Genomic DNA, 12,784 nt, shown 5'->3' on the forward strand with positions numbered 1-12,784 from the left:
CGCCGCCTCCAGGACATGGGCCGGACGAACGGATGCGTGTTTGATTTGCCGAGCCTTCACGCAAGCCTGCAATGCTCACTCGGGCTTGCAGCGCTGCGCTGCGCCTTGCCGAGTCCGCCATCACTTCCGATTCCTGCCGTGTAGGCCGCACTCCTGACGTTATCCAGATGCTGGTGCAGCATGATTCCTGCTGGTGGAGACGTTGTGCCGGAGACACTCCAGGGGCTCCGTCGACATCGGTGACGGGAAGTGCAAGCTGCTGGCGCGATAGCCTCGGCCACGGCGTTGAAGATGCACGCTGCGTGTACAGCAATCTGCCCGAGTAAGGAACGCCTGATATATATAAAGACGCAGAATATATAAATTGATGTTAAGTTGAGTATACTTTTCCAATGTACTGATTTAGTTATTTCAAAATGAGCTTTACCTACGAGTCTGGAATGATTCCAACAGTGGCGTATGGTCGAAGCACTAACCTTTGACCAGGCATCCTCGCACCACAACAGCGCTGTCAACTGGTCGACCTCGTAGGGATTATCTAGCCCTTCACCTTGTCGAGGATGCCCACTTTCTCAGACCAAGTGAGGCGGAGATGCTTGGACGGTGTGGACTTCATGGGTGGAGTGGGGGAGGAGGTGGGCTTGTGGGGCGAGGTGCAAAAGCAAAAGTGCGAGTCTACCACTACGGTGCATGTAGTTTGAAGTCTAGTAAGATCGCTGAATGCGCGCCATTTTTCAAACGAGGGTGGAGAGCTGATGATTGGCACTGGATTTTTCACCTCAGTACCTTGCAGTACCTTGCACATCCCCCTATCGCCACATCGACTGAAAAATATATTAAATATGTGAGGCTATTAGTTGTACACCCGTTCCTTATTCGGGCAGAATTCTGTACAGACTAGAGCGTGAGAACGAGACGGGTAACAGCTAATACCCGTTTTTACCGATGAAAACAGGTATTAGAGTTAATGTAGAATACATAAAGTGGTGTCTTCCACATATGATTCCCTTTTAAATCCGGATATATCAGGCGTCTCGTTCTCACGGCTTCCTGGGCCAGGACCTCGATTCACGCGGCGTAAGACCGGTGCTCAAGCTGAGTTCCCGCTCAGGTGACACGTCTCCAATGGAGACTCTCCATGACCGCTTCGTTGGCGGTGGCTGATGGTTAGGCCAATTGCCGTGCCGATGGAGATACTACTCTGCGCGGTCTTGACAATTCATCGAGATGAGCATGGCTGTAGCTGGCTGAGGTTCACCTTGTGCGTCATTGGGGTTTTGCAAGGTGCGCGAGGTGCTCTGCATGGCTTTTCCCGAGAGAATCTAGGCGTACAAACCTCGTCGCTCAATTCAATGCCAACTCGTGACCCACGAGTCGTGAGTGAAGAAGGTCGGCAACGATACTTTAGAGCCCCCACGGGGATAGTATTTGGGCCTTGCTGCAACCAGTGCAAGGCTGCTTGTTCTGCTTGGACACTGGAAGAGTGAAATGTCAGTATAAAACGTCTTGCTTCTGAGCAGCGCTATCGATATGACAAAGTGGAATGGATCGCTGTTGCTAAGCTCTACACACATGGCGGCATGTAGCTGGGTGTACATGGCGTTCGCGGATGAGGTCGGCCACACGTCTGAGGCGGCCGAGGCAACCAGAGCAGCCGCCAATGTTGACCGAGTGCTCCACAGAATGCCGAAGCGAACTGCAGGAATGAAGCGCGGATGTCGACAGTGGATGCAGCCCATGCGACGTTGGAGGCACGTTGACACGCGTTTGAGCCGAGCGTGGGGTCATTCATGGCGCTGCCCCAGGCTAGGATCCGCTACAATCTCTGCTGGCTTGGGCGGAGCTGTACTGGCATGCTGAGCAATATGCATCAAAAGCAAAGGCCTCGCCCCCACTCCGATCGCCTCGATGCCGGTGAGCGAGTCCCGCATTGTGCCGTTTATAGGCCAGCGGATCTCCACCACCGGCACGCTAGTCATGCATGCAACTTCAACATGGGTGTCTCGTCACACTATCGGCGCCCCTTTCGGACAGAAAAAATCAAGGCGGGCTGGCCCCTGGCATCGCTAATGCAGGAGTCACTGCCGACACCCCCCCCCCCCCCTGCATGATGGCACCACGGCTATAGAGCATGGCGCGATGCCTCTGCTGGCCGGCGGCAGCAAGGAATTGCTGGCCAGTAGCTCACGCTTTGAGCGCGACTCGCGCTCGGTCAATGCAGATTCACTCGTGGAGGCGGCTTCCAGCACGACTGCAGCCGCAATTTTTCATGAATTGGGTGCGCACGAGGCTCGTCACGGTCACCGGCGCCATCTAGATATTAATCGCTGGGTACCAGGGTTCACACGCCACGGGCGACTTGCGCGCGTTGAAGTTGTTTGTCCGGTAGCAGCTCCGTGCCAGTTCTCTGGATATTGTTATCGCCTTGAGCTCGACATTGCGGACGGCCAAGTCGAGCTCATTCCACAACTTACTGTCTACAACGGAGCCCCCACTCAAGTACTCCATCTAGTCTCCTTTGACTACTCCACCCTCCTCGTCGACTATGGCGCGCTTCCTCGTTATCGCGCTCCTCTCCGCGCTGTGCTCGCTGCAAGCGGACGCCTTCCGCCTGCGCACGCTGGCTGAGAACCCGTTCTTGCCCGTGCACCGCCACCTCGCGTCATGCCCCACCACGTCGGGCGTCGACTACCTCGGTAACGACATCAAGTCCGTCTCGAACGTGCCGGTGTCGGACTGCTGCACGCTGTGCTCGCAGACGACGGGCTGCGGCGCCTTCACGTGGACCAACTACAACGGCGGCACGTGCTGGCTCAAGAGCGCCAAGGGCAACACGGCCTCCAACCCGGCGGCTACTTCGGCCGTCCTGGTGCCGGACGAGCCCGGCTGCACACTCAACGACGGCGTCGACTACCAGGACAACGACATCGCCAACGTCGGAGCCAGCAACGCCGGCGCCTGCTGCTCGATCTGCTCCACTTGGCCCGGGTGCAACGCCTTCACCTGGTCCAACTACAACGGGGGTACGTGCTGGCTCAAGAGCAAGAAGGGCACGACCGTCAACAAGGCCGGCGTCAAGTCGGCCGAGGTCAAGAACACGGTCGGCCAGTGCACGCTCCAGCAAAACGTCGACTTCGTGGACAACGACATTGGCAACACGCCCGGCAAGACCCCGGGCGACTGCTGCGGCATCTGCAACAACTGGAGCGGGTGCCGCTCCTTCTCGTGGACCAACCTCAACGGCGGCACGTGCTGGCTCAAGAGCGCCAAGGGGCAGACCGTCTCCAAGTCCGGCGTGGTGTCGAGCCAGCTGCTGGACAACCCGCCGCCGAGCTGCTCGCTCGAGGCCAACGTCGATTACGTGGACAACGACCTCGCCAACGTGGGCGGTGCCAAGGTAGCCGACTGCTGCGATAAGTGCCGCGCCTACACTGGCTGCCACGCGTTCTCGTGGTCGAACTACAACGGAGGCACCTGCTGGCTCAAGAGCAAGAAGGGGTCTACCACCTCCAAGAGCGGCGTCACCTCGGCTGTCGTCTTCTAACCCGTTGACTCTTCCCCATGCACGGCGAACCTCCACCGGGAGGTACTACATCCATTGATTCACGCATTCTCTCTGTTTTCTTCTCTTCTAAGTCATGCCGTGCCAGTCTGCCTATCCGATTCAAGCAACAACATGTAGTGCACCGAGAGCTCTGGATCGAGTCGAGTCGAGTACTGTAGCTAGTTCAGACTTCAACTTGCACTCCGATTACCAATGGGAAAACATTTGCCTTCCACATCATTGTCTCGTCACATTTCGATCTTCCTCGTCCTTAATCCACCGAAACACTCAAATGAGAGGGCTCAGTACTCTAGCAATGCGGTTTATAGCTAGCATTCAGAACAAAATGCAGCATCGAAGATAACTTTCCCCACTATCGCAACACACCCAAACACAAGCAAAACGGTAATTGTCCAGCTAAGTACGATTAGAAGAGCTTTAAATTTGTGATGTGTGCCACACACTCGAACCGTGATTGCTTCCGATCACTCTCTCTCTTTATCGCGGTGTCATGCTCCGCTCCGACGCCTTCCGCTCCGACCGCGGACTGGGCAAGGTGGCGCTGGCGGCGTTCGGGCTGGGCGTGTTCATGACTCTGCACGTGTCGCTGCTGCTCTACACGGAGTTTGTGGCGCTCAGCGGCAGCGCGGGCGACGCTACGGCCTCCGCGCGCTGGCGGTGCGTGGAGCAGTGGAGTCTCTACGCGTTGGCGCTGGGCTTCTTCCACCTCATGGAGTTCATGCTGACGGCCGCGTATCGGCCGGCGAATGTCAGTTACGAGTGTACGTTACGAACCGCCAACTGCAATCACTTAACCATCGGCAACATGTTGCAATTTCCAACAAGTTTCCCTTAACCGTGTTGCCATGTTTTTTTTCTGTTGCCTTTGCAGCGTTCCTACTTAACCACAGTCAGGAGTACCACTTGGCTGTGCTGTTCAGCTGCGTGGAGTTCTGGCTCGAGCTGTACTTCGTGCCCAGCTGGAAGCTGCACGCCCTGGTTCGTCCCGTGGGGATTGCTCTCGTCGTCGTGGGCCAATACTTCCGGATCTCGGCCATGAGCACCGCTGCCAGCAACTTTTCCCACAGGATCGAGTACCTCAAGAGGAAAGAGCACAAACTGGTCACGCACGGAGTGTACCGCTTCATTCGCCATCCGAGCTACCTGGGCTGGTTCTGGTGGATTGTGGGCAGCCAGATCCTGCTCGGAAACCCGTTGTGTGCCGTGGGCTACTCTCTCGTGGCTTGGAGCTTCTTCCACGACCGCATCCCGTGCGTCGCTGTTGCTTTAGCATTGAGGTGGTGGGTATCATTGTTTTTCTAACACTTTATTGGCGATGGTAGGTATGAGGAACAACTGCTGCTCGCCTTCTTCCCGGACGAGTACCCGGCGTACAAGGCTCGCACTATTAGCGGCATCCCATTTGTATGAGAAATCGCGCGTGGTGACGCAAATGAAAGCAAACGAAAGAATAGGACAGATGGAAAGTTTAGAGACCAACAGTAGAAAATGGTCGATGGATGACAAAACACAGTGCACATTCTCTTCATTTCTTGGCCTTGTTCTTCTTTTTCTTCTTGGTCTTGCTCCTTGACGAGTCCGATTCAGAATCCGCAGACTGTTGAGCAGACGAAGACTTGGCTTGCGGCAACTGCAAACCTGTTTCCACTGCAAACAATTCCACGTTAACACCACCATTAAACGTAAACCACGAATCAAACTGTACGCACCGTAGTCATGGTCGATGTTGCCCACCGCTCCTTTTGCACTCCATTGCTTGGCCGCCGCACTCAATCTCCCGGTATCACTGTACTCCAGGTCCGCGACCAGCCTCGTCTTGCGCAACACTTCGTGCTCGAACATTGCCAGCACGGTCTCCATCCATTCCTGCAACTGCAAGGGGAAAGTTACCGCTGCCATTTCATCTGCAACTGTTGCCGCACTTCCCCCTTCAATGAGCGCGTCATCCACCAGCGTCGCACACTCGTTCGAAAACGAGCGGAGGTGACGAAGCAGGTCTTGGTAGTCGCGCAGGATGTCGGTTAAGAACCCCCTGCTTTTCTCTAAAGCCAAGAAGTGTTTCTGAAGCAACAGCGCCTGTGTGTTGCGAGAGTAACTTAACACTCCCATAACCTCCGAGTTGCCGTCGACGTCGTCATCGCTGGGGCCACTGACATTTGAGCTGCCAGTTGGCAACAGCGTCGGCACTCTCTGGCTCACGTTAGCCAGCGACGACAGCACTTGGGAGCCCTCCGGCTCGAGCTTGGCGCTGCGTGCCACCTGCGCCAGTCGTTTAGAGAATGCAACAGGCAGCGAGGAATGGATAAGATGGCGAAACAGCGAGGTTAGAGAGGGGGTATGGATGGATTGCGTAACAAGGCGTTAGAGAGTTTGGCTAACCTCGGCCAAGAAGAGCTTGTGCAGCTTTAGACACTTCTTTAGCGTTGTTGCCATCGCCAACTGCGAGTCATAAACGCACCAAGTGAACTCCGCCTATTTCCGATTGTAGCCATGTTTCCAGGTAAGAATATGACTACACATCTGGCATGATCTTTTTGGGTTTCTTTTGCGCCAGAATTGGCAGAATACATGCAAACCCTGGAGTCTTGGGCAAACATGCATCGCACGGCTTCTAACGCTGAAATGAACACTACATACTGCGAAGCTATGCCAGAAATTCTCCGAAAACAAGCGACCGAAAGGTAGCGGATATCAAATCACAAATGTATCCTGCTCATGGGTGTGGATTTTGTATTGCCCCCGATACTAAACGCTTTTGCCCTAACTTACGTAATTCAATGCCAAGAACTTACGCCAGCGACATGTTGCTTGCGAACCGTTTGTCTGCTTTGTTGCGGTTGCCACTCCCCCACCTTTCATTCTTCGATTTACCGTCTCAAGCTAAAGCGACAAAAGAAACCAAGCATGGCGTTCTTCAAGAGCGGTGCCGGCTGACTGCTCTGAGAGCTCCGCTCACAGAGCTGACGAGGCGGCGATCGCCGACCGGAAGCCAGCTGCTGACTATCTTGGCAACACCGAGGCTCCATCTCCCTCGGAGGACGTCGAGATGGGAGAAGTCAACTCTGACCCCGCACGGAAGGACCAAGTGGAAGAGCTGGCTGAGGCCGACTCTAGCCCTGACGTATTTCACGATGTGCATAGTCCATCCTCTGAAACACAACTATCAGCTGACCCATATTGGCACCAGGCCTCGCCGGTGACGCCTCAGCCGTTGGACGCTGATGAGTTTGTCGGCGAGACGCTTACGTCACATCCCGAGTCCGACGATGACAGCGATGGGTTTGAATTCGAAAAGGTCGTTGCCTCCGACGAAGACCACCGCCGGAGCTATCTCGAATGGATAGGGAGCCTGCATGGTGTGCTCGTCTCCGTCCATGCTAATGGACAGTGCTTGTTCCTCGCTCTCTACGCGACAGTCAAAAACACCCCGGCAGCGTCGCTCTCCATGACGCCTGCGGTGGTTGCTGAAGCGAATCTCGTCAAGCAGAGAGTCATTGACCTAGTCCTCGCGAACCTACGCTACGATGTCCAATTGAATCTAGTCGGCCCGCGCAGGGAGCTCCGCCGATTGTATCCTGGCGAAGAGCTTCCACGCTCCGACAAAGCGGCGGCAGCAGCGCTATATGCTCATTACGCGAAAATGAGAGCCGTCTCGGTCGCCGACAAGATGCCCCAAGCATTTTGGGAGGGCCCTCACGTCCTTCGCGCCATGGCTGTCTACCTGCGCGAGCCCGTTTACGTGTGGGATGTCGCCCCCGACGACACAGCCCACGCCCAACAGTACACGTACAAACTGTTTGACATGAACAATGGTGGCCGACACGAAACCGGGGTTGTTGAGATACTCACCGATGACCGAATCCGAGATATCCTCGAGGAAAGCTTCAACCAGCGAGTCATACCGACCATGCTGCTACTCAAGCACACGGAAGGACACTTCTACGGCGTCCAGCACGGCCCAACGTTCCATGCGTGGCATGCACAACGCGGCCCTGCCATGCGAGAACGCCTCGACACGGTTCACCGCCATGTTGGTCTTCCTGTCCTCAAGTCGGACGGCTACGACCCAGAGTCGATCACAGAAGAGGCGGCACTCGAGGAACAAGCACTGTTGGAGGAGATGGGGGTGGACTTCTACGCGAGTGGCTCGCAGGAAAGCGCGGTCCCGGACCTACCCACGGCTGACACAGTCTGCAGGATCAACCCGGGACCCAACACTACAGTCCATCGCGACATTTATGAGCGCCTGCTGCGCACGGCGGATCCGAGCACCATGGACGCGATTGATGGACGTTTCGCAACGCGGCTTCATCGCGAAAACGACAGCGCTTTTGACACCTGGGTTATCACGGTGGGTCGACAGTACGGTGTTCCGCGGGCGGAGGAAGGGCAGCGTCCATGGCTGGGACAACCGGACTGGCTGTGTGAACATCCGAAGGCGCTCCACCATGTGCTTGCTTTCTTACCGTTCCCCGAGCTAGCGGCCCAAAGCTTCTCAAAGGACCAACTCGCTCGCTGGGGTGAACGGGAAGTATACATGCACCAGATACTGACGCTGGAACGGATTTGGGCGGACGATGAAAGTGATGACAGAGCCCGCGAGCTATGCTCGGCTTGGCTGAAACGGTGTCGCCAAGCGGCTCCGCCGGATGCGTTTGAGCTCGCTAGCGATCGTTCCGACTGGGCGGCACTAGGAGAACTGGTGGATGCTTCGCTTTTACGGCTGCGCCCGCTGCATATTTCCCTGGAGCATTGATTCATACTGCACGTGCTCCCCTACGCGATCACCGACTGGAAGGATACGCCCATGGGCAGAGCACCGATCAGTGCCATGGCGCTATGGTATACGGAGTACACGCAGATCCAACAACTATGCACGGATATTGCAGACAACCGCGATTGGAGCAAGGCGGTCATGAGCAACGCAGTCGGAGTCCTCCCCAGCAGCAGTCATCGAGACTGCCACTGGGCCTGACTCTGCTGCGCGCAGGAATTAAGAGCGGCCCGGCCGTCCAACCTCGTGGTGGTCTTGAGCAAACCACCATTGGGGATTATTACCCTGTTCAGACTCAGTCAGAACGGGACAGCTCGCTACGCAGGGAGTTCCTCCGACACCGGCGCCAACACTTGCACAGTCGCCACCAGGCGGGTACAAAACGGAGCCGGGGTCGCAGCAGCCCTCAGCACAATACCCTCCACGACGGCGAAGTCATCATCGGTCTGTTAAGCCAAAATGTGCGGGGGTTCGGACGTACTTCGGACGATCGGTCGCTCTGGCTCTCGTCTTTCAAGCGTCGACATGATCACGGGCAGCTCGACGTAGTCTTTCTGCAGGAAACACATGTGACCAAGGAGGAAGGCTCGAAGGTCACTCGCGATCACGCTCAACAGTGGGGTTTCAGGATTGGAGACGGGTGCCTGACGCTCTCGCTCTGGTCACCGGGATCTAGCTCTGCCGCGGGTGTGGGCATTCTCGTACACCCCAACAGTCGGCTTCAATCGGTCAAGCCACTCATGGAGCAGCTCTGGACGCCGAATTTCATGGCTGCGACTGCGACTTTGGACAGGGAGGTTTACCTCTTCAACATCTATGCGCCGACAGCAGTGCCCCTGCCCGAGAAGTTTTACGAGTCCCTAGCTCAAATTACCATACCAGCCGGTACCCCGATCTTCGTAGGCGGGGACTTCAACTGCACGCAAAACGGAGTCCAAGATCGATCATACGAACCTACAGCAAACAGTCACTCCTCGGAGGCTTTTGCTACTCTGGTAAAGCGCTGGCGCCTACACGACAGCCTGGGCAACGCTCTTCCGGACCCGACAGATCCCACCGCTCTAGCCCGGTTTCGTGATGAACAGCATACCCATCGATACACCGTGCACGCAGGAAAGCCGGCCACCAGCCGCCTCGACCGCTGGTATGCCAACGATCTCGCTCGGCCCTGGATGGCAGCAACTCAGGTCGACCGAGACGGTCCCACTCCGATCATAAAGGTGTTCTCCTTCATCTGAGGTCGCCGTCCAACCCTCTCCGCATCCACAAGGAGCGAAGAGTATTCCCTGTACCGGCCTACGCCCAGAAGAGGGCGGATGACGCGGTCCTCGCGGAACTTGCGGCGCTGCGGCGCACCTTGGACACGGGGGCGTTGACGGCTTTACAATCGGCGGAACTGTGGGATCTACCAAACATCGCATAGCCATCGCGCTGCTAAATGCAACGAAAGCGGCTCGGCGCAGCAAGAAAAACACGTATCGCAAAAAAATCAAGCGGCTGTACCGACAGTTTGATCGAGTCTCCGTTGCCGCTAGACTGTTCCATGGCGATGCAGGCGGTCAGCAAGCCATCCACAGCAGCTCACGGAGACGATTGCGACTACTAAGCGTGACTGGGTTCGGACCAAGTCGCAACGTTTGTTCAGTTCGCACACGTGGCGAGAAGGGAAAACGACGAAGCAATTCTTCAAGCGGATATCCTGTAGATTCGGTGATAACATCATTCCGTCCCTACGCAGGTCCTCGGGGCAGCCAGTGACGGACCCACAGGGCAAAGCGGATACTCTGGCAGAGGCTTGGACCCCAATTATGCTTGGTGAAGAGACTGCAGCACTCGACGTGGAGAACGTGGCGCAATGGTTGGAGCCGGGCGACATGCCATTCTTGCTGACTCAGCGATGATCACAGAAGCAACTGTTGGTGCTGCCCTCCGGGATTGCAAGGCAGACAAAGCGTGTGGTCCTGACAAACTGGGCAATGACTGGTACCGTGCCTATGAGAGCGTTCTAGTGCCAATCCTGACGAGGCTCTACACGCAGTGGTACGACGCGGAAGTCTTCCCGGCCTCCTTCGTCGAGGCCAACATCTTTTGTCTGAAGAAGAGCGGAGATGGCGGCGATCCCCTGAACTACAGGCCGCTCGCCTTGCTGAATACGGATTATAAGATCCTTACCAGGCTGCTGACGACGCAAGCCCGGAAAACGCTCGCCGCAAGGATCAGTTTCTTTCAGACTGGTTTTGTGCCGGGGAGATCTACACACACCACGATCGACTACCTTCGAGCGGCTCAGTGGATGGCCCATAGTTCCGAAGACGATCGTAACGCGTTGGCACTACTTCTCGATTTTGCGAAGGCCTATGACTCTCTGGACAGACGATTCTTGTACGCGATTCTAAGACGCCACGGATACCCACCACGCTTTGTTCAGGTGATCGAGAAACTACATACCGACACTACGGTGCAGTTTCTCGCCAATGGCACCCGCTCGCGCAAGGTGACGGTAACTAGGGGCATCCGGCAAGGCTGCCCGCTTGCGCCATTGCTGTTTATCCTCGCTCTTGAGCCGCTCTACCGCCGATTGGGTAAGGGCCTGGCTCACCAGGGGATCCTGCTCACCACGAAGACGACAAGGACGGCGCTACGCGTCGCTGAGTACGCTGATGACACCGCCATTTATTTGAAGGGGCCGGAGGAACTGGAGGCTGCACTGGCCACAGTTCAGGAGTTTAGTGAAGCTTCTGGTCTTCGCCTAAATTGCAGCAAGACAGTCGCGATCGCGTTACACTCTGACGGGCTCAGCCCGGACGTCTCCTGGAATTCGGCCATCCAGTTGACGCCTGCTGCCGATACCTGGGAATACAGGCTGGGAGCCGAGCCGAGGCCAACCACTCGTGGCAAGCCGCAGGCGCACAGCTCCAGGCCCGTATCCGACTCGCATGCCACCGCACGCTCACGGTGGACCAACGATCCACGATAGCAGCCGCGGTTATCATCCCCAAGCTGCTGTTTATAGGGCGTCATGCCTGGCCAACCACGGACATGGTCAAGGCGTACTCGAAGTGTATACGGAACTTCGTACTACACGGTCAATTTACTGAGAGTGTGGAGGGCGCCACGTTGTGGCTCGCAGCGGCTATTACCCGCCTTCCCCGACGTGAAGGTGGGGTCGCGATTCCCGACCTCAGAGCAGAACTGCTCTCTATGGCGGACACAACTATCTCCGAGTGGGCGCTCTCTGGATCAATTCTCGATCACATGCTAGGAGATATCCTGTACGCCAACATCGCGACAACGGCCGCATCCCCGATTTACATAACCCCGAGTGTCAGCACTCAGTCTCTGCGGGGCTTTCGTGCCGGGCAGACAATGTGGAAGGCTGGTGCTGGAATGGTTCATCGCGCGGGCCTCCCTCAGCTGTCGCCTCGACACGAGGCCACCGTGAAGGAGCTTTACGAAATTGCGGATGTGGCCTTGCCAGCCGTATTGAGCTGGGATGGTGATCAATGCGAGCTTAATGTGCTGAGTCTAGCGGGCGGGGACACGGCCAGTCCGCGCCACGCTATACGCAGTGCGGGGGGACAGCCTTGCCTCGAGTGGCTGCCCTACGCTGAGATCCGGCACATATTCCAGGTGTCACCTCCTGCTTCGCTGGGATATGGACCACTCGCCACCAGAACGACAACGCTTGGACGCCTACTACAGCATGTTGTCAGTTGGAGACACATCAGTACGGGACGGCTAATACTGCGCAAGGATTCGCGCGTCGAGGGAGATAAGATTCGTCGCTTACTACTGGACCTAATGGCGCACTATCCAGAGCTTGTCTACGCCTCAAGCTGCGCCCCCGAGCTGAGAGTAAGTGCGCTGCCCGTGCAACATCCCCTGGTTGTCCAGGCTCCCAGCAATCAGGACAATGGGATCACTGTGAGCATCGACGTGGCGAGCTCGGTGGCTGGCCCGCTGTACACGATTGTTGCTGCTTCAAGACTGGACACAACCCGGGCCCTTAATGACTTCGCCGGAAAAGAAGTGAACGTTCGCCATCTTCACCCACATCCCTAGCTGGACAGGATGGTATGTCTATGGGCGGGTCGGCGGAGCTGAAAACGAGCACGTCACGTCTACAAACTGGCCGTAACTGCTACGACCAGACGACATGGCAAACGCAATGTGTCAGGACGGAGCGCAGCGTGGCTCCAAGATCACCCTCAAATTGCTCAGGCACTTGCTCACGTCACGTGGCGAGATATCCGACGCATCACAGGGGTCACGGGCTGGGGCGAGCAGGTCCTGTACCGTCTAAAACTACAAGCTTTTACCTGGTGGGATTCGACGCGTAAGGTGCCTGGGTGTCCGGTCGAGGAATGCTTGCAACGGGACGTGAACACGTGCCACACTTTCTGGACGTGTGCGGGAGCTACTACACTCTGGGATGTGTTTTATGT

General features: G+C 56.6%; 6 protein-coding genes across 6 annotated transcripts; 4 read left to right on the forward strand and 2 right to left on the reverse strand.

Moving 5' to 3' along the window:
* Positions 1–56: 56 nt before the first annotated feature.
* Positions 57–557, reverse strand: PHYSODRAFT_478250 (hypothetical protein; the record flags this gene model as incomplete). Its single annotated transcript, XM_009519873.1, has 1 exon — positions 57–557. A coding segment is annotated over one exon (501 nt), but the record flags the coding sequence as incomplete, so codon positions are not given.
* Positions 558–2,545: 1,988 nt separating this feature from the next.
* Positions 2,546–3,780, forward strand: PHYSODRAFT_554513 (hypothetical protein; the record flags this gene model as incomplete). Its single annotated transcript, XM_009519874.1, has 1 exon — positions 2,546–3,780. The coding sequence occupies one exon, from the start codon at positions 2,546–2,548 to the stop codon at positions 3,542–3,544; it is 999 nt and encodes a 332-aa protein (XP_009518169.1). The 3' UTR covers positions 3,545–3,780.
* Positions 3,781–4,055: 275 nt separating this feature from the next.
* On the forward strand, positions 4,056–4,975 carry PHYSODRAFT_310585 (hypothetical protein; the record flags this gene model as incomplete). Its single annotated transcript, XM_009519875.1, has 3 exons — positions 4,056–4,326; positions 4,437–4,815; positions 4,888–4,975. 3 exons carry the CDS (start codon positions 4,056–4,058, stop codon positions 4,973–4,975), a joined length of 738 nt encoding a protein of 245 aa, XP_009518170.1.
* A 115-nt stretch (positions 4,976–5,090) lies between these two features.
* PHYSODRAFT_310586 (hypothetical protein) lies at positions 5,091–5,998 on the reverse strand (the record flags this gene model as incomplete). Its single annotated transcript, XM_009519876.1, has 4 exons — positions 5,091–5,212; positions 5,275–5,677; positions 5,753–5,824; positions 5,945–5,998. The coding sequence occupies 4 exons, from the start codon at positions 5,996–5,998 to the stop codon at positions 5,091–5,093; spliced, it is 651 nt and encodes a 216-aa protein (XP_009518171.1).
* Positions 5,999–7,010: 1,012 nt separating this feature from the next.
* On the forward strand, positions 7,011–7,550 carry PHYSODRAFT_484539 (hypothetical protein; the record flags this gene model as incomplete). The annotated part of the gene is made up of 1 exon (XM_009519877.1): positions 7,011–7,550. A coding segment is annotated over one exon (540 nt), but the record flags the coding sequence as incomplete, so codon positions are not given.
* Positions 7,551–12,449: 4,899 nt separating this feature from the next.
* PHYSODRAFT_379990 (hypothetical protein) lies at positions 12,450–12,710 on the forward strand (the record flags this gene model as incomplete). Its single annotated transcript, XM_009519878.1, has 1 exon — positions 12,450–12,710. A coding segment is annotated over one exon (261 nt), but the record flags the coding sequence as incomplete, so codon positions are not given.
* Positions 12,711–12,784: the final 74 nt, after the last annotated feature.

Source organism: Phytophthora sojae (assembly GCF_000149755.1).
Source record: "Phytophthora sojae unplaced genomic scaffold PHYSOscaffold_2, whole genome shotgun sequence".
Classification (NCBI taxonomy): domain Eukaryota; phylum Oomycota; class Peronosporomycetes; order Peronosporales; family Peronosporaceae; genus Phytophthora; species Phytophthora sojae.